The 22,338-nt window shown below is 43.9% G+C and overlaps 1 protein-coding gene across 1 annotated transcript in view; it reads right to left on the bottom strand.

Annotated features, from left to right (window-relative positions):
* ADAMTSL3 (ADAMTS like 3) overlaps positions 1 to 22,338 on the bottom strand; it is a 725,891-nt gene that overhangs the window by 292,521 nt on the left and 411,032 nt on the right. The window contains exon 6 of the mRNA XM_075345857.1: positions 13,648 to 13,884. Coding sequence (XP_075201972.1) covers positions 13,648 to 13,884 — 237 coding nt within the window. The remainder of the gene's footprint in view (positions 1 to 13,647; positions 13,885 to 22,338) is intronic.

Here is a 22,338-nt window from a genome sequence, read left to right as displayed (position 1 = left end):
ACTAGCAACTAACTAACTATGTTATTATATAGTGGTTACAACCATGGATACCTAAGCTACTGTATTGCCCTGCACATGAAGTAAATGATATAGCTAGTCAGTAGAACTATACTATGTTTCTAATTGGAGTTACCTGCTAATATTATTATTACACCTACTACAATGGCGATAGGATCTTTTAGATGGGAATACCCCTTTAACACTAGAAGTCTCAGAGAGGGGTCATTTAACATTTCTACCTTTGGAACCCAGAGACAGGTCGAATGACCTGAAGGATTTTAGCCAACATCCTATAATCACTGTCTTTTGTTCTGTAATTAAGGCCATTACTGTCGCACCACAGGAGGTTGTTGTTTTCCATTGAGTTTAGCCATTTAGTTTCTAGTTAGTTCTACTCAGTTTATTGTATTGGGTCATTTAACCCTCTTTCGGGACTTCAGGGGGAGCTCGAAATTTCTGGGACTTCTAGTGTTAAGTGCATAAACTGTGCACTGGCAGCTAAATGAGATGAGTTTTCATGGTTGAACAGCTACAAGCAAGTGTACCATCACCAAACACATTCTCAAGCATTAGATGGTGTGGTGTACAGATCGCCACCACTGGACTTTTTATGTCATAATACTAGATACTGATGGTCCATTTCTGTCCAAATACATATGAGTTAAATTCATTAAACATTGATAAATAAGGAACCAAGAAAAAACATTCAATGTGTTGTATCTAACATGGGGTGTCCCGTAATTACAAATTGCCCAGAAGGTCCTCTCTTGCTATCAGCTGAATATGCCTTTCATTAGATTGATATGGTGTAATTGGGCACTAGAGGGGTTTCTTTCACCAACACAATCCTTCAAAAGTAAGAAGAACTGATCACATTCCAGTATTTTTAGAATGATCTCAAACTACTTAAGTACGGTACGCATAATTTGGCATATCCCAGGAAGTCCTCCGAATACTGCTAACTTACAGATCGGAAGAACTACCTTGGGATGGAGTTTATGAATGTTTCTGAAGCAAAAAGTCTAGTAAAAATCTTGCAGAATACACAAGTGTTCATTTTTTAATCATCAGAACAGTTGAAGAAGGTTCCACAGTGGTAAGTTTTCTCACAAGAAGACACAGGCTTATGAGTAGGAGAAAAGGGGGGAAATGGCTGAGCTACTGGGACACATATACAAGAACCACCGCTCTACTCTACAACTGCTCTATATATGTTTTTAAGGCTTGTCACAGACAAACTAAGATCAAAGGAAAGAAGAAGAATAAATGAGAAAAAATAAAGTTACGAACAATTCTATATTGTTCTGTTTACTGTAGAAAAGCTGCCTAAAATATGTAAGTTTTGGATACTGGAAAGGAAAGGGTCAATGTAAAATAGCTTATTTGTCTTTTAATATTGTAATGGAGGATTTATAAATAACTTTTTACAAAGCGGTTCTAGTGTCTCCGTGGCTTGACACTGAACATGTAATGACTGATCTCCTGAGTACAAAATCATTATCACGCTGTTGATTTTTCCAAAAGTCAAACTGAGAAAAAGACAGGAGACATAAAAAGAGTTTGGAAATTGTGATCATAACATATAACACATCAAAAGGTAAAATAGTGGAAAAAAAACACCACGATTCGTAATCCAGTCTTGTTTAAGACTTAATGTTCTGCAAACTACTACATTTGCTATTAGACTATCACTTATACAAAAGAAAACCTTGGAAAAGACTACTTTAAAGGGTTTTCATAAAAATGTAATAAGGCATAAATAAACTAGCTTGTACAGGGTAATGGTATAAAAATTGGAAACAAGAAATATTAATAAACATTTTCCATTCCACTTTGATTTGTAGAAATGAGTCAAGGAATATGAGCAACCATAGTCTGAAGATCCACAAGCAATTGGAGCCACTCTCATTAGAGGGGTCTGTGACCTGAAAAACCCAACATAAAGGCCTAGTGAACTGGACAGAAATAATGGATCTGACAGCGGCCCCATGAACAAAATCAGTAGAGAGTAGCTCAAGTGCTCGGCCTCATGTAAACCAACCAGAATGTGACTGCCTAATTCTGCTCTTTTGTACTTACGTAACGTTTTTTTATCATGTGATATACCACATTTTTACTAAAGTTTGAGCTGACCTATGATCTTTGCTTAATCCTTAGGGGTACTTTGCACACTACGACATTGCAGGTACGATGTCGGTGGGGTCAAATTGAAAGTGACGCACATCCGGCATCGCAGGCGACATCGTAGTGTGTAAAGCCTAGATGATACGATTAACGAGCGCAAAAGCGTCGTAATCGTATCATCGGTGTAGCGTCGGCGTAATCTATAATTACGCTGACGCGACGGTCCGATGTTGTTCCTCGTTCCTGCGGCAGCACACATCGCTATGTGTGAAGCCGCAGGAGCAAGGAATATCTCCTACCGGTGTCACCGCGGCTTCCGTAGGATATGCGGAAGGAAGGAGGTGGGCGGGATGTTTACATCCCGCTCATCTCTGCCCCTCCGCTCCTATTGGTCGCCTGCCGTGTGACGTCGCAGTGACGCCGTACGACCCGCCCCCTTAATAAGGAGGCGGTTTGCCGGCCAGAGCGACGTCCCTGGACAGGTGAGTCCATGTGAAGCTGCCGTAGCGATAATGTTCGCTACACCAGCTATCACAAGGATATCGCAGCTGCGACGGGGGCGGGGACTATCGCGTGCGACATCGCAGCATCGGCTTGCGATGTCGCAATGTGCAAAGCCCGCCTTAGTCTCAGGACTACACAGAAAAATCCTGTATTCTGAACAACTATGTTTTACTCTGAAATGTTCTTTGAACACAAATATAAGGAGAGACCTGTGAAAGGACAGAGAAAAAATATCATAGTTCTGCCTCTTGGACTAGTCACTGGTTGCGTTTTTCTCTGAATTCCAGCAGTGTTTTAGAGTAAGAGGTGTCCAGAAACCAGGAGTCAGACTCCTGATACGGCAAAATAATTCAGCTGATAGGTTCCATTTTAAAAGACAACGGCTATAATGGTTATCAAAAAATGTAAGTGGCAGCATATTTCATCTATAAAAAGTATTACATTGAGTCAATCAAATGATCAGACAAACTTAGGCTGCTTTCACACATTCGGTTTTTCCTGTGCGGCACAATCCGGCGTTTTGCAGAAAAAAACGCAACCATTTTTTTGCCGCCGGTTGCATTTTTTTTTGCATAGACTTACATTAGTGCCGTATTGTGCCGCATGGGCTTGTGTTCCGTCCGTTTTTTGCCGCATGCAGCAGATTTAGCTGATGCGGCGGCTGGATGGAACGTTGCCTGGCATGCCTTTTTGTCCGGCAAAAAAAAATCGCATCACGCTGCATCAGGCTGATGCGGCACGATTTGCAATGCTTGCCTATGGACGCCGCATGCGGCGTCCTGTGGCAAACACCGCATCCGGCCGCCGCATGTGGTCTTTTCCACTGCGCATGCTCAGTAGCTTGCCGAAAGCAGCAAAAAACAGACGGGCCGCATGTCAAAAACTTATGCAAAGGATGCGGTTTTGTCGCCGCATCCGTTGCATTGGTTTTAAAGCCGGATTGGCCGGCTTTGCTAAAACCGGAGGTGTGAAAGCAGCCTTACAAACATAGTTACGTAAATTGAAAAAAAGACCTGGGTCCATCTAGTTCAACCTTCCTTCACCAATTATATATTTTGGCACTAAATCACCAATATCCCACAATATTGTGTATATGTACTGAGAAAATCATCCAGCTCTTTATTAAAAGCTGTTATTGTATCTGCACTACTACTTCTTGTGGTAGGGCATTCCACAATCTGACAGTAAAGAACCCTTTCCTATTTAGGAATTGCTTTTCTTCCACTCATAGTGAGTGCCCCCTGGTCCTTAGTATTGTCTTTGGAAGGAATAAGTCATGTGCCAGTCCTTTATATTGACCACACATGTATTTATTCATATAAATGAGATCTCCTCTGAGACATCTTTTTTCTAAACTAAACATATCTAACTTTTCCGACCTGTCATCATATGGGAGGCCTTCCATTCCTTGTAGTCGTCTAGTTACCCGCCTTTGAACTGACTAACTTCTGAATGTCCCTTTTAAAATGTGGAGCGCAAAACTGGATCCCATATTCTAGATGTGGCCTTACAAGTGATTTACAGAGGGGGAACAATACGTTGGGATCACGGGATCTAATGTCTCTTTATACACCCTAATCTTGTTTGCTTTTGCAGCTGCTAATTGACATTGAGCACTGCTGTTAAGCTTACTTGTAAATAGAATAAAGTCTTTCTCCTGTTCTGTTGTTCCGAGTTTACTTCCATTTAATGTACATCCAGGAATAGGATTACTCCGTCCTAGGTGCATTATTTTACATTAAAAAAACAAACATTAAATCTCATTTGCCAAGTATCTGCACATTCTGACATCTTATCCAGATCATTTTGTAACATTGTGCTATCAAGGTCAGTTTTTAATATCCTACATAGTTTGGTGTCATCAGGAAAGACTGACACTTTACTACCAATCCCATCCACAAGGTCATTAATAAAGAGATTAAAAAGAATCACTTGTAGCACAGATCACTACAGTCCCCAATGCTGACTATAGCCCATTTAGAGAATGTACCATTTATGATGACTCTTTGTTTATTATCTTTTAGCCAATTCCTTACCCAGTTGCATATACCGTATTTTTCGGACTATAAGACGCACCGGACAATAAGACGCACCCTGGTTTTAGAGGAGGAAAATAGGAAAATAAAACTTTGAGCAAAAAAATGTGGTCATGACACACTGTTATGGGGCGAGGATCTGCTGCTGACACTGTTATGGGGGTAATGTCCCCAAATTCTCTACTACGGTACCCCATCCTGGTAATGATCCTCCTGCCTTGTATATGATCCTGCTATAAACCCCCATCCTGCTCATATACCAGCATCCTGCTCATATTCCCTCATCCTGTTCATATACCCCCATCCTATTGATATACCCCCCATCCATCCTATTGATATTTCCCCCATCCATCCTGCTCATATACCCCCATCCTGCTCATATACTCCCATCCTGTTCATATACCCCATCCTGTTCATATACCCCCATCCTGCTATATGCCCCCATCGTGCTCATAGACTAACATCCTGTTCATATACCCCATCCTGTTCATATACCCCCATTCTGTTCATATACCCCCCATCCATCCTGCTCATATACTCCCATCCTGCTATATGCCCCCATCGTGTTCATATACTCCCATCCTGTTCATATACCCCATCCTGTTCATATACCCCCATCCTGTTCATATACCCCCCATCCATCCTGCTCATATACTCCCATCCTGCTATATGCCCCCATCATGTTCATATACCCACCATCCTGTTCATATACCCCCATCCTGTTCATATACCCCCATCCTGTTCATATACCCCCATCCTGTTCATATAACCCCCATCCATCCTGCTCATATACTCCCATCCTGCTATATGCCCCCATCGTGCTCATATACCATCCTGGTATATGGCCTGTATCCTATAGCACAGAGAAAAAAAATAAACGTTTATACTCACCTTTTCCTCACTCCCTGCAACACCGATCATCTTCCTCTCAGCGGCAATGATCTGTGTGTGTGGAGCCGTTCCCCTGCAGCACGCAATGTCTTCCTGTCTGTGCCAATCAGCTGATCAGCATAGATCAGCTGACCGGCACAGACAGGAAGACATTGCGTGCAGCAGGGGGGCGGCTCCACACACGGGGACGGGTGAGTGTACTGATTCACTGCACCCCGCGCTGATGATGATGCGCGGGGGGCAGTGAATACAGCCACACATGATCACTCCAGGCTGTAATTGCCAGGGTTGATCATGTGGACCGGCTCTTTACTATGCGCGCGTCCCCGCTCATCCTCCCGCCCACCTGTCAGCGCCGGCTTCTGCGCTGAGAGATGGGCGGGAGGATGGGCGTGCATATGTAATGAGCGGGCCCACGTGGTCACAGCAGGCGCTGCTGCTGCCTGCTCGTGCCCCCGATGACCCGCTCCACCGCAGCACCCTCGTTCCCGGCCGCAGCCCTATAGTCAGACCATAAGACGCACCCCCAACTTTCCCCCAACATTTGGGGGAAAAAAGTGCGTCTTATGGTCCGAAAAATACGGTAGTTTCCCCTAGTCCCTGCTTCTGGAGCTTTAGTATAAGGCTATTATGTGGCAAAGTATCAAATGCCTTTACAAAGTCCAAATAAATCACATCAGCTGCATTACCAATATCCAGATTTGCACTTACCCCCTCATAGAACCCCAACAGGTTGGTTAGACACGACTTATCTTTCATGAATCCATGCTGTCCGTCAGTTATATTATTCTCTCTAATATATAATTGCATATCATCCCTTATAATGCCCTCAAAAACCTTGCACACCACTGATGTCAGACTTACCAGACCGTAGTAGTCTGGAATCACTCTGTTACCTTTCTTAAATATCAGTACCACGTCAGCCATTCTCCAATCCCGAGAATCCAAACCTTATTGAGATTAGCTCTCTAGAATGTTTTCTATCTTGAGAAAGGCGCCGGTGGTGAGAAAGGCGCCGGTGATGCGCTGAAAAACGTTGGGACAATAAGGAACCATTTTGGAAAACAAAAGGCTTGTCATTTACCACAGCGCAGCCCATACAACGTAATATCATCCTCATCTACTAACTCCATAGAATGTCTCTCTGCTATGAGTATAAGGAGTCAAAGTAAAGGCCTTTATTGTAAGAAAGGCATAAATATAATTTCAGCACCAGCTTCTCACAGAGATTCAGTCTAGGGCTGCAGCTGAAAATTAAAATTCAATTCAATATCTCGCTCTACCTCAGCACATCAGACTCTCCACTACCGTGGAAAGCTTCAAGAGGAACCTCAAGACCCACCTCTTCCAACAAGCCTACAACCTACAATAGCCCTCAGCTCAGTAGACCACTGCACAACCAGCTCTATCCTCACCTATTGTACCATCACCCATTCCCTGTAGACTGTGAGCCCTCGCGGGCAGGGTCCTCTCTCCTCCTATACCAGTCTGTTTTGTACTGTTAATGATTGTTGTACGTATACCCTCTTTCACTTGTAAAGCGCCATGGAATAAATGGCGCTATAATAATAAATAATAATAATATCTAAAAAGCATAACAGATAAATGTTGCTCGTTTAGTTCCCATAAATGAACCTGTCCTTTAACTTGTGTGGTTTGTTATTAGAATTGTATAGTTTAGAAGAAGTAATTGCACTAAAAACATTGGATATTAGGAGAATAAACTCAAAACAATCTCATGTGTACTAGTAAAAAACTGTGCTCCTTCAGACCATCTCAGATTAAGTATGTAGCTTGCTTTGGACACCATCTTATAAACAAGACTAAACAACAACAGTATTTAGAAGAAAATGAATTTGCTACTGAACACACTATTTTATAATGTCATCACAACTAACTTCTCGCCAAGTAAATCTCCCAAGACAATGATTTGTGGCCTGCAGACAGGGAAGAAATGCGAGTCCACATCAGCAGAATGATATGTTTGTTTAGATGACTTACTGTAAGAGTCTAGCTACCTGCCAAACCATTTGTAGTTCCTGCCAAAAGCATGTCACAGCTTCAGCATAAAGATTCAGTAGTACGTGTTACATATAAATTGCGCTCCTCCCCCCTCTGAATATAGTGACATGTTCTGTATAATATCCCAAATATACCCTAAAGTATGATCTCCAAATATTATCTAAATCTTGAATATTGTCGTTCACCTCTTCCTCTTTTACACAATACACAACTTTCTAATCTTGCACTGTGAAGGTACAACACAGCCCTGGTTGCGAAAGTGTCCAGTTTTGCACAAACTTCACCGACTGTCATGGCAGTGTTGGGCTCTGTTCAGGTTGCAGATTCTGACACTCTTCCCGATGGATTCTCTGGGGTCTGGGATCAACACAGACAGACTCATGTGTCGACCTGCTGTGTGCTAATTCATAGGCAGTCAAGAGTTAATCTCTGCTGGTTTGCTTTTTCCTTTGGTTACATGTTGCGGGGAGAGCTTTCACATCTGCTCCCCTCGTATTTATGCTGGTTGCAACCTTCCACCCATGCCAGCTATAGTTTCTCTATGTTGTTTTGTGAGGTGTGGTGTCCCAGACTTACTGGTGAAAGTTATACCCATTGCTTGGTGTGGTTATGGAGTTTATCCCTGTTGTTTTGTAGCTTCCTTCCTGCTCTTGTTTTTCCTCTTGTGAATGCTGTGTGACATAGTTTTCATTTTTGCTTATCTGTCTTTATCTGTGAGGTTTAATCACACTCCTTTCTTGTCCCTTCCTGGGGGGAAGGGAAGGGGAAATCAGATCAAGACTGATTGGAAGTAGAGCCAGGAAGGAGACTCAGGCCTCTCCACCAGCAGCAGTATGCCTGAGGATAGGGATAGCAGAGGGTCTCCTAGCCTAAGGGACAGCTTAGGAGCCCTGGTTCCCAACTATACCATAGTTGTCATGACACCATTAGTTCTAGTGGTGGTCAATTTCCCAGTGATTAGAGCCTGCTAATCAGTAAGCTACTGCAAATCTGTGTGACATACCATATCATCATACAAATGGACAACCTTTTTAAGCTCCAGTTCAGGTGGACATATAAAAAATTGGACCAATCATGTCCACAAATGTTTGATTTGACTAACTCCGTGTGCAGCTTCCCGTGTCCTACTTCGCAGGAGCAAGATGTGGCTTCTATTACATGCATTTTTGTGGTTTAATGAATAGACCAGAATAGTGCATGCTGAAATTTTTCTATATATACTATTGGTTTGTTTGGAAAATCACCTATGTGCACTAGCCCATTGCTACAATTGGTGCAGGGGTGGACATATCATTGGTGCAACCAGGGGCCTAAGAGGTAAAGGGGCTCATTTCTACTTCCAAAACAGGTAGAATTCTTTATTTTGAAGAGCTATTCGACTGAGGGATGCCATATATTGTTTTTTGCATAGGGGCTCTTTTCTGTCTGTGTCTGTCATTGGGTTAATATACGGTCCATGCTGCACACAAACAGCATATGGACAGAAAAGTCTATTGTGTGAACAAGCCCTAACACTTTCTACCTTATTAACTGTAACTGATGGTATCTCTTTGGATGACAGTACTGTACTCATCAAAACCCAACGACCGAACATGCAGATCGTAGACGTGTAGTCAGTAATGATGAAATGCTATATGGTGCCATTTGCCTTAAGCTCTTTACGGTATACAACTGAACATTCAGCCAGATTCAAGACTTAACAACTGAAACTACGAACGCAAAAACAATTAACTGCAAACCATGGTAAAAAGAAAAGTTTGGAAAGATTTAAAGGCAAGACAAATGTTTACACATGTACAAGTGACTCTAATCCATTAAGTTTTCTGTTTATCTAGAATCATATAAATAGAAAACCGTAAGAAAAAGACTTTCCTGAGCCAATAAACAATACAGTGTCACTGCTCAAAGGTTAAGCAGCCCCAGATTACATGTTGGGTTTTCTCTCGTATTACAGAAAGGTGTTGTTTAGGGCTTCAGCTGATGCATTGAAAATCTTCTAGACCTCCAGAGCCAAAATCCATCCGCAGTAACACACGAGATTATCTGTTCCATTTCACTGTTTAACTGCCAATGCAGTTCAACAATAACATTCTAATTCACAGGGATTCCATAAATATTTCATAGCTGGTAGTAACACAGTAATATGGAGCATTCAGCACTCTGTGGTATTAACTAGTGTAAAGCTACCATCCATTTCAGACATTGACTTTACTGTACGTAATGTCCTCTATTCTGCTGCCGCAACCTCTGATTGACAGATTAACATCTTGTTTTCTTCCTGCCCAAAACGACCACTGCTGCTGCATGGAGAACACTGAAAAATGCTTGAACCATGCCTCCTCTGCCTTTCCATTGGTGTGGGATGGACGAGCTCCAAAGATGATGGTGCACGTTCTGCTGTAATATGGAAGGAAGATGGTGGCTATCTCCACACTGCTGTCAATTTCATTGGAAGAACCAGGATACTCAAGCAGCATATGATGCAGTTTATTGTGAATGCGTTTCGAAATGTTCCACACTTCTTCTTCAGCACAAACCGACTGACAGTCTATTGCTGGGAGGCCAGCTTATAAGGACATATTGCGCTCAAAAATTGTATGTCCTTATAAGATAAAAAGTTTGGCCATAAATAATGGGATTACCGATCATAATAATAGGGCACTTGAATAGAGCAGTGGTCACGTCACATACATACATCACTACTCTATTAAAGACCTATAAGACCATGTGCGCATGTTGCATTTTTTCTTGCGTTTTGGATGTGTTTTAAACTTTACTGTGTCATTGACAAAATGCATGCATTTTGCTTCCTCAGCAAAGTCTATAAGAAGTCAAAATTTCCATCCGCATGTTGTTTTTTTTAGGCAGCGTTCTGTTTGACATTTGTCAAAATCGTTGCGTTAAAAAAGGCAGCATGTCACTTCTTCATTGCATTTTGTGAACATTTTCCATCCATTGAAATGAATGAGGGGTGTCAAAACGCAACCACAATGTTTAGCTGTGCGTTTGCACTGCCTTTTGGTTGCAATTTGCATACGTTCTTGTCAACGAAAACTCAGGTCTCACAGCTTCTAGCTGGTATTCTCAGACTGGGAAGGCCTATCGTTTTTAGGCTGCCCCCCAGCCTAAAAATATCAGCCAGCCGCTGCCCAGAATTTCCTCATCCATTAGATGCGTCAGTCCCGGGACCTTACCTGGCTCATCCTGATTACCCTGGTGCGGTAGCAATCGGGGTAATAACGAGTTAATAGCAGCCCATAGCTGCCACTAAGTCCTAGGTTAATCATAGCAGGCGTCTATTAGACACCCCCATGAATAATTTGTAAGTGAAAGTACAGTAAATAAACACATACACCCAAAAAATCCTTTATTTGGAATAAAGGACAAAAAAACACCCTCTTTCCCAACTTTATTAACCCCCAAATACCCCTCCAGGTCTGATGTAATCCACACAAGGTCCCACAACGCTTGCAGCTCTGCTACATTGGAAGCTCACAGTGAGCGGACATAGAACTCAACCGCTCACTGTGAGCTTCACGCAACAACTGAAGTGAGTCGCGCTATCAGTGGTGACGTCACTCAGGTTACCCGCGGCCACAGCTGGAGTCCTTCATCTGTGACAGCAAATCACCTGAGTGACTGAAGTGAGCCGCATGATCAGCGGTGCCCTCACTTAGGTGATCTGCGGTCACAGGTGAGTCCTGAGGCCACGACACAGAGACAGAGCCGTGCGATGAGAATGAACTCGGGTGAAGCTCTGACGTTATAGCTGCTGGCCCCGCACTACTGCCTGTGACGCAGCACTGACCTCAGAGGTTCACCCGAGTTCATTCTCATCGCATGGCTCTGTCTCTGTCTGCTGTCAGCAGGCAGTCATGCTATCTATTCTTTCTATTTCTTCTATCCCTCTATCTATCTATGTATTCTAGCTATCTATCAAATCCTATCCTATTATTTTTTATTTCTACTTTAAAAACGCACTGTCCAAAACGCAGCCCAAATGCAGGGAAAACGCATGCGTTTTTATCGCATTTTTTTGTCAAACGCAGTGTTTACATTTGTCAATAGTCTGCCAGAGGGTGCATTTTTGTTGTCAAACCAGAACATAGCGTGTGAACATAGCCTAAGACTGATGAGAAAAACCGCAATCTGCTATCCCTGCCAGTCTGTGCTTCCATAACCCCTGCTTCATTCATACAGGAGGCAGACTGACAGCTGATACATGTCTTTCCTGTACCAAATCCTACGAATCCACATTCAGAGCCTGATACAAGGTAGACAACTGCAGTTTAAATATGAAGTCTGACAGTATTAAAATATAAAAAACTTGGCACACTAAAATGAATACAAGGACTTTATTATACAGGGAATCCAAAAAATGTAATGTTTCGACCCCTATATTTGGGTCTTCATCAGACACAATAGATTCTTGAGAAGTAATATGCCTTTAAGATGGTGACACTGCTTTGTATAGATATAATGGCGAAGTTATACACTCTGCTATACTGCGCCATTATAGCTATACAGAGCAGCAATCTGATTTATCTATAAATCTCACGGTGATTTTGACAGTGTCCCTATCTTAAAGGCATATTCCTTCTCAAGAATCTATTGTGTCTGATGAAGACCCAAATATAGGGGTCGAAACATAACATTTTTGGATTCCCTGTATAATAAAGTCCTTATATTGATTTTGGTGTGCCAAGTTTTTTCTATCATATTACGGGTTTGAACCCGTCTTGAGCACCCATAATTTCAAGTGTGCCATAAACCTTATTCTACTTGATACTAAAATACATTTTTCCATGAAGTCCACGTTGCCAACCTATTGGACGTTACTGTATATGTAGCACACAAGATATGCTTTTCAATTGCCAAATATCTTTCAGAATCCAGTACGTAACAATCCCTGCATTATTGTATCCCTGCGTTATTATATTTCTATTTCATAGATCTATAGGGCGCTTCTCTTCTTCTAGCTTCTTCATCATCTGTGATATAAAACATCATTTATTTTCCATTTTAGTTTCGTGAATTTATAGAGTATACTATATCTCCCGGAATCTTTATGCCGTTTCTAATATCTCTACGCTCGCCAACGCACACCACCATTTTACAACTTAAGATTCAATTAAAGAGAAAACGTTTTGATTGAAAGTGAAAAGACGTCTGTCATGTTTTCCACTCTGAATAAAAAGAGAAAACCTTGATGTCAGGGAGATGATTGAGAATTGCTTTTTCAAGCGGTGTCAGTTTTATGGTCCATTTATTGGCTGATATCACCAAACTCGTGTATTTTCTGACAGAGTTACACCAGACACGTTCGCCAGCAGTGGAATGGAAACCCCCACCCGTGACTCAGGTTTTTTTCTGGCCATTGCAAAGTATATTAAATATTTCATAATAAATGGTGCAGAAACAAAAAAAAATACTCTGATTCCAAATATAGTTAAACCTTCCAACTAATTAATAACTTCCAATAACATTTGTAAGGCTGCATTACAGTTTAGGTCACACTCAGCTGCTGGTGCCTATGGGTGGCACGGTATTCGTCCCATAATACAGCATGCGATGCCAGACCAAGGCATATAACAGTGTCGTATGGATCATAGATTTATACTGATGCCATATTACAGCGCTGTAATAGCCATGTAGGGCAAAATAAAAAAAAAATGTAAATAATCAAAAAGTAGTTGTACAGCTACAATGCAATGCTGAATATATGGTGGCTCAGTGGTTAACACTGTTGCATTGCAGCACTAGCGTTCTGGGTTCAAATCCCACCAAGGAAAACATCTGTAAAGAGTTTGTATGTTCTCCCCATGTTTACGTGGGTTTCCTCCAGGTTCTCCGGTTTCCTCACACACTCCAAAGACTGATAGGGAATTTAGATTGTGAGCCCCAATGGGGACAGTGATGACAAGTTCTGTGGAATATGTTGGTGCTTTATAAGCAAAGCATAATAAATAAAATAAATTGCGACTGATATACTGATTTTATATATATATATATATATATATATATATATATATATATATATATGTATATATATATGCAATGTACTACTTACCTGGCATATGCCGCTGATACACATATCTGCGGACTCGGTGTTACAACGTGTACCATCAAGGACTTTAGGAGCAAGCTCCACAATTAGGTTCTTTCCCACAGCTTGACACTTGAGTGCACAGGGAGAAGTGGCGTCATTGTAGACTGGTTGCCATTCATAATAGTGCCCTTGATACTTGACATCATTGTGTGCGGAGCATTGCTGAGCCCTGAAGTCTCCAACATCAGAAGGACAGTCCTGTGGGAACATTAAAATATATAACATAAAAAGGGAGGAAAAGCTCTGTTCACATTAACGTTGTGGGCATAACACTCCGCTATTCCCATTACATCTACAGATTTTGAATGACACATGCTTGACCCTTGGTTCATATAAGTACTGGGCAAGTGACATTCTTTTGATCGGTGGCTCTCGTAGCAGTGGCACCTTTAGTGATCAGATACTTTGAACTTACCCAGTGGATAGGTGATAAGCTTTAGTTATTAGAACATGCTTTTAAAGGGGTTGTCCCATCTACTTAAGGAGGAGTACACTAGTCCTCATCCTCCAGTCTTCCTGCCTACTTGGCGTTGGTGCACTCTTCCTTGATTGACATTTCGGACCAGAATAATTGCTGCCTGAACTTTGTGCTCTCCACTGGCTGCAATTAAAGGCAGTTTGGCCTCCGCAGCATTGGAGGAACACGGGGGCACTGAAGCCGGATGGGATTAGGAGCTAACACAGCACTCCTCGCTAGCTTCAAAGCTTACAAATTGTCTTCTGCTAGGTTGTGAGTTGTGGCTTAAACCTTACACACCGTTCCCTATGCCACTGCAGAAGACATCTTGGATGTAGAAGGACAAGAACATCATTCTCAACAAAGGGGGCAGCAGAAGACATATTAAGAGCAATAAGGCGAGCAATTATACATGCCAAATACATAGTCAATTTTCAGTGCCACAATGCAGAACGGTCTTAACGTTATTGATGATTTCCATTTTATGCTATAAAGTGAATAAATGGATTAATTTAAAAGAAAAGCAAAATGACAGCTTTGATTTTACCTAGCCAACTAAGTAAGAAAATATTCATGCTTCTAAAATAGTGTCAAAGAACACACTACTATATTACTTTAGGGCCGGATTCGATTTAAAATTCTATTAACGATTCCAAGTAAAGTGGTTGAAAAACAAGGGCCGACCCTTAAATAAATGAAGAGCAGTGCCGAGCAAAAACAAGAGCTGAACGCACATCAGCAGAACGCTCCCGATTGAGAAATCTGTATGACATTGGCCTTTCAGTAAGGTTAACATCTCAAAACAGGACCGGAGTGAAAGATGTGCAGTAAGACCAAGCTGTTTGCCTATTCAATAAATGTGCTAACATCTGGATTAAATAGTCTTTATTATTCTTGTAACTGAGAATCACGAATGGACCGGTCTTTGCCTCACTCGTAGCTGGTAATTTTAGTGGCCTCCTGACATTATATAGTTATACCATCAGGACCAGTGTAAGATTTAATCCTCACTAGCTGCTCTTAATAAAATGACACCTGTAAAAACTAATTGAACAGCGAAGACATTATAAAGCGCTTTTATTATTTCTGTCACCAGAGGATCCGGAATCTTATCTTCAAACATCCCATTATATGGTCTACTTTGCCTCTTATACCATGATTATTGAAAATGCTGACTAAATCTTCAGTTATTTAGTTATTGATTAATACATTTTCATTATTCCACTTACATATATACAGCATATATACAGTTAGGTCCAGAAATATTTGGAAATGACCGAATGTTGGTGATTTGGGATCTGCAAACCGCTATGTTCTATTTAAAATGAAACACCTGAGATGCAATTGAAGTATAGACTTTCAGTTTTAATTATACACAGGTCTGCAAGGGTAAACGTGTGAAAAGTAAAGCGGGGTTTACATGCTGCGACATCGCTAGCATCAGCTAGCGATGTCAAGCGTGATAGCACCCGCCCCCGTCGTACGTGCGATATTGTGTGATCGCTGCCGTAGCGAACATTATCGCTACGGCAGCGTCACACGAACATACCTGTGCAGCGACGTCGCTATGACCGCCGAACAATGCCTCCCTCAAGGGGGAGGTGCGTTCGGCATCATAGTGACGTCACTGCGGCACCACTAAGCAGCCGGCCAATAGAAGCGTAGGGGCGGAGATGACGTAACATCCCGCCCACCTCCTTCCTTCCGCATTGCCGGTGGAGGCAGGTAAGGAGATGTTCGTTGCTCCTGCGGTGTCACACATAGCGATGTGTGCTGCTGCAGGAACGACGAACAACATCGCTAATATGCAATTAACTATTTTTTGATTCAGGACGACCTCTCGGTGGCGTACGATTTTGGCCACGTTTGCGATTGACTAAGGTCGCTCATACGTGTCACATGCTGCTATGTCGTTAACGTCGCTGGATGTGCGTCACAAACACCGTGACCCGATGATAATACGTTAACGATATCGTAGCCTGTAAAGAACGCTTTAGAGGTAATTTTTATATACTTTCGATTGGTGAACTTAGTAAAAATATAGAAAAAAAAGCCACAAACACTGACTCCATAGGCTTCCAAAGGAATACAATTCCATAAATTTCAAAAAGGAATTCCTTCCATAGTTTTCTCAAGATGGTTCACTAGTGTTTTGCAGTAATGTTCCTGAGCTGATGAAAAAATGTAACATTGAGTAAAATGTGAGCAAGTGGAGACTCTTGATTGATTCATCTCAAAAAAGTCTGAAAGCTGTGCTACTGCACAATGGCAGAAAGTATGCTTCATTGCTTGCAGGGTATTCTGTGCACTTGAAGAACAGCTATGAGAATTTAGACTTAATTCTCAAAAAACGTAACCACGAGGATCAAGGATAGTCAATATGTGGTGATTTGAAAGTTCTCTCTTTGCTCCTTGGGAAGCAAGAAGGATACACTAAGTAGCCATACTTTTTGTGTGAATGAGAAAACCTGGATAGGACTCATCACTGGAACAAAAAAAGTTGCCCAACGAGAACATCTTTGCAACCAGGACCCAAGAACATAGTGGCACAAAGTTAGTTGATCCAACTAAAGTTCTCATGCCACCAATCCACATTAAGTTTGGACTAATAAAGCAGTTTGTGAATGCCCTACCAAAAAAAGGAGAGCCTTTTAAGCACCTATGTACTAAGTTTCAGGGACTGTCCAAAGCAAAACTGAAGAAAGACATTTTTGTGCATTTGGATATTCGGAAACTCATGAAGGACGATGTATTCAATACAAAAATAAAAGCTGTTAACAAGAGGACTTGGGATTCTTTTAAAAATTTTGTGAAAAAATTTCTAGGTCACAACAAAGATCTAAAATTTAAGTCCATTGTCGAGATCAAGCTGAAACGTTTCAAAGCCATAGGTTGGTGAATTTGGTGTTACATTTTTTACATTCCTATTTGGACTACATTTCTGCAAAGACTGGTGCTTTTAACAAAGAGCAAGGATATTTCTTCGAGATATCAAGTACATGAAACAATGATACCAAGGTAGATGGAACGTGAACATGATGGGAACTACTGCTGGATGCTTCACAGAGAAGATCCGCAGGCCGTATATAAGAGAAAAGGGATCAAGACAAGCTTTGAAGAGAGAAGGAAAAGGCACAAGACTTAATTTCCATTAAAGTTGCAGAGTGAATCTTTAATACATTTATATATATACTAGAAGGTGGCCCGATTCTACGCATCGGGTATTCTAGAATTTACATATTGTGTAGTTCATGTATGATTTTTGTTATATATATATATAGATGTTGTTGTGTGTAGTTACCAAGTGTTTGTGTAGGGCGCTGTACATGTTCTGGGTGTTGTCTGAGTGTGACGGGGGATGAGAGCGGTGTTGTATGTGTGTTGCGTGTGTTGCGTTGTTTGTGGAGCGCTGTGTGTCTGTCGCGTTGTGTGTGTGTTGCGCGGTTTGTGTGTGTGTGGTGTGTTTTGGGGGGAGGTATGTTTTGTGCAATGTGTGTGTTGTGCGGTATGTGCGTATATTTGTGTGTGCCGCAGTGTTTGTGTGTTGGGTGTTGTGTGTGTGCAGCGTTGTCTGTGTGTGTGGGTGTCTGTGTAGGGCAGTTGTTTGTGGTTCCCAGTGTGTGTGTGTGGTGTGTTGTGCAGTGCGCGTGTGTGTGTGTGTGTGTTGGGGGGAGGTGTGCACTTCCCATCGTGCTCCATCCCCCATGCAGCGCACCCCCCATCGTGCTCCATCCCCCATGCAGCGCACTCCCCATCGTGCTCCATCTCCCATGCTGTGCACTCCCAAACGTGCTCCATCCGCCATGCTGCGCACTCCCAAACGTGCTCCATCCACCATGCTGCGCACTCCCAAACGTGCTCCATCCGCTATGCTGCGCACTCCCAAACGTGCTCCATCCGCCATACTCCGCACTCCCCATCGTGCTCCATCCCCCATGCAGCGCACTCCCCATCGTGCTCCATCCCCTATGCTGCGCACCCCCCATCGTGCTCCATCTCCCATGCTGCGCACTCCCAAACGTGCTCCATCCGCCATGCTGCGCACTCCCAAAGGTGCTACATCTGCCATGCTGCGCACTCCCAAACGTGGTCCATCCGCCATGCTGCGCACTCCCAAACGTGCTCCATCCGCCATACTCCGCACTCCCCATCGTGCTCCATCCCCCATGCAGCGCACTCCCCATCGTGCTCCATCCCCTAAGCTGCGCACCCCCCATCGTGCTCCATCTCCCATGCTGCACACTCCCAAACGTGCTCCATCCGCCATGCTGCGCACTCCCAAACGTGCTCCATCCGCCATGCTGCGCACTCCCAAACGTGCTCCATCCGCCATGCTGCGCACTCCCAAATGTGGTCCATCCGCCATGCTGCGCACTCCCAAACGTGCTCCATCCGCCATGCTGCGCACTCCCAAACGTGCTCCATCCGCCATGCTGCGCACTCCCAAACGTGCTCCATCCGCCATGCTGCGCACTCCCAAACGTGGTCCATCCGCCATGCTGCGCACTCCCAAACGTGCTCCATCCGCCATGCTGCGCACTCCCAAACGTGCTCCATCTGCCATGCTGCGCACTCCCAAACGTGCTCCATCCGCCATGCTGTGCACTCCCAAACGTGCTCCATCCCCCATGCTGCACACCCCCCATCGTGCTCCATCCCCCATGCTGCACCAGCATCAGCCTCTCTACCCGCAGCATCAGCCTCTCTGCCCGCAGCATCAGCCTCTCTCCTCCCAGCATCAGCCTCTCTACCCGCAGCATCAGCCTCTCTCCTCCCAGCATCAGCCTCTCTGTCCCCAGCATCAGCCTCTCTCATCCCAGCATCAGCCTCTCTGTCCCCAGCATCAGCCTCTCTCATCCCAGCATCAGCCTCTCTCCTCCCAGCATCAGCCTTTTCTGTCCCCAGCATCAGCCTCTCTCCTCCCAGCATCAGCCTTTTCTGTCCCTAGCATCAGCCTCTCTCCTCCCAGCATCAGCCTCTCTCCTCCCAGCATCAGCCTCTCTCCTCCCAGCCTACCCCAGCCTCAGCCTCCCCCAGCATCAGCCTCTCTCCTCCCAGCATCAGCCTCTCTCCTCCCAGCCTACCCCAGCCTCAGCCTCCCCCAGCATCAGCCTGTCTCCTCCCAGCATCAGCCTTTTCGGTCCCCAGCATTAGCCTCTCTCCTCCCAGCCTACCCCAGCCTCAGCCTCCCCCAGCATCAGCCTCTCTTCTCTCAGCCTCCCCATCCCAGCCTTCCCCAGGATCAGCCTCTCTCCTCCCAGCCTCCTCCAGCACGCCGTGCTCCTCTGCCGACACTCACAGATCCGATCGCATACACTCACACACACCCACACACACCCGATCGCATACACTCACACACACCCGATCGCATACACTCACACACACCCGATCGCATACACTCACACACACCCGATCGCATACACTCACACACACCCGATCGCATACACTCACACACACACACATTGACGATATTGCACATACGCGCTCATACTCACAACAACCGGAGATACCACATGCTTCTGGCCATGTGATCCTCCGGCAGGTCCTGGAAGGTCACAGCACAGTATCGCCGCCGAGAAGCAAGCGATATCCCAGGATGTTGTGAGTATGTGGATGCGATGTGATGTGTGTGATGTGTGTGTGTGATGTGTGTGTGAGATTGAGTGTGATCTGATGTGTGTGTATGTGTGTGTGTGTGTGTGTGTGTGTATGTTCCGCCGCTGCAGGACCTTGATGTGTGGATGCGATGTGATGTATGTGAGGTGTGTGTGAGAGTGAGTGTGATCTGATGTGTGTGTGTGTGTATGTATGTGTGTGCGTGTGTGTATGTTCCGCCGCTGCAGGACCTTGATGTGTGGATGCGATGTGATGTGTGTGTGAGGTGTGTGTGAGAGTGAGTGTGATCTGATGTGTGTGTGTGTGTATGTGTGTGTGTGTGTGCTGTTATGTGCGTGTGTGTGTGTATTTTCCGCCGCTTCAGGACCTTGAAGCGCTGGTAACTATGCTACCATGGTTACCAGCGTATCTCGTCCCCCGCTCGCACGGGAGCCCACGCCAGCATACGCCGGCCAGCCCCAGCAATGCGAGGGTATGTGTCGGCTGGTTTGGCGGCGTACGCTGATGTGGGCTCCCAGGGGTACAGTACTCACCTGGTAGTCGTGGCTCCGTGACCGTGTCGGTTCGGGGAATGCGTGGGGGGGCGGGGCCAGAGCTAGCGTGCATTGCGTGAGGGGGGCGGGGCGTGGCCGAGTTGCCAATGCCTGCAGGGTGCCGGGGCAAGAGGCCAATCTGTGGGGGGGCGGAGCCTGGGAGAGCGGCCGGCCAATCCGTGTGGGGGCGCAGCCTGGGCGAGCGGCCAATCCGTGCGGGGGGGCGGGGCCATGGCGAGCCCAGCGGCCAATCAGCTTTGTGTCACCGTAAGGACACAATTTTGGAGCAAGACAGACAGACAGGCAGATAGACAGACAGATAGACAGACAGACAGACAGAATAAGGCAATTATATATATAGATAATATTGTGTACATTTTAGCTACAATAAAGATTATTGTTGTTTATATCGCTTGGTAATTTTGTGCAAAAGCCATACGTCATGGTTAAAAATAGAGGTTTTTATTAAATCTAATAGAAGTCTACTACGTTGTGGTGTTCGCCTGCAGAAAACGTATATGCCTGAAAATGGTGCAAGACAAAGCACACGCTAATGGAGTCTGCTCCATTATAGTCAATGGCCCTGTCGGCGCATATGTCCCAAACACGTTTTGCGGGGTGGGAGAGGGGCGATTCGGATGGATGCCGCGACGGGATCACTGAACGTAAGTAAAAGCGCAATGTGAAAGGGGTCTTACAGCTCTGCTATGTTGCAACAATATTGCAACCCTTTCTGTCTGTGAGATGGAACCTGAAGCACTGAGGGGAATTTGCAGATGTGTCAGTTATAATCACATACAGTTCTGTAGGAAGATGGGGAGAGCAGAGAGAGGCCATGACATATATACAAAAGGCAATTCTGCCTTTTGTTTATAATAAGCTCTGCAGGCGGAGTTATCTTCCAAGCAGCATCCGCCACATAGCCTGGAAGAGCTCATTTACATAAAGTGATAAAAGATGATTTATCCAAAACAAGGCGTCTGATATAAGGCAGACAGGTATACAATTTTCAACAGTTTATAACCTGTATGCTTATATTAATACTCGTAGTTTAGGTCAAATGTGCTGACAGATTGCCTTTAACCCCTTCAGCCCCAAGCCTATTTTGACCCTCAAGACCAGGACATTTTTTGCAATTTTGACCAGTGTCACTTTATGAGGTTATAACTCTTCTGAGTGATTCTGAGAATGTTTTTTCGTGACATATTGGGCTTCATATCAGTGGTAAATTTAGGCCGATATTTTTTGCGTTTCTTTGTGAAAAAAACGGAAATTTCGCGAACATTTTGAAAATTTTGTAATTTTCAAACTTTTAATTTTTATGCTCTAAAACCAACGAGACATATGACACAAAATAATTAATAAATAACATTTCCCACATGTCTACTTTACATCAGAACAATTTTGGGGAAATTTTTTTTTTAAGGAAGTTATAGGGGTTCAAAGTTTATGAGCAATTTCTCATTTTTACAACAAAATTTACAAAACCACTTTTTTTAGGGACCACATCACATTTGAAGCAATTTTGAAAGGTCTACATGACACAAAACACCCAAAAGTGACACCATTCCAAAAACGGCACCTCTCAGGCTACTCAAAACCACATTCAAGAAGGTTATTAACCCTTCAGGTGCTTCACAGTAACTAAAGCAATGTGGAAGGAAAAAATGAACATTTTACTTTTTGCAACAAAAATGTTAATTTAACCTCAAATATTGCATATTCACAAGGGTAGCAGGATTAAATGAACCCCCAAAATTTGTTGGGTAATTTCTTCTGAGCATGCAGATACCTCATATGTGGCGAAAAACCACTGTTTGGGCGCACGACAGGACTCGGAAGGGATGGAGCGTCATTTGACTTTTTGAACAGAAAATTAGCTGGAATCGTTAGCCGCACCATGTTGCGTTTGGAGAGCCCCTGAGGTGCCGAAACAGTGGAGCTCCCCCACATGTGACCCCATTTTGGAAACTAGACCCCTCATGGAATTTATCTAGATGTTTATTGAGCACTTTGAACCTCTGGGGGCTTCACAAAAGTTAATAA

This window comes from Anomaloglossus baeobatrachus, chromosome 4 (genome assembly GCF_048569485.1).
Source record: "Anomaloglossus baeobatrachus isolate aAnoBae1 chromosome 4, aAnoBae1.hap1, whole genome shotgun sequence".
Classification (NCBI taxonomy): Eukaryota; Metazoa; Chordata; class Amphibia; order Anura; family Aromobatidae; genus Anomaloglossus; species Anomaloglossus baeobatrachus.
This window is presented reverse-complemented; position numbering and strand designations above follow the sequence as displayed.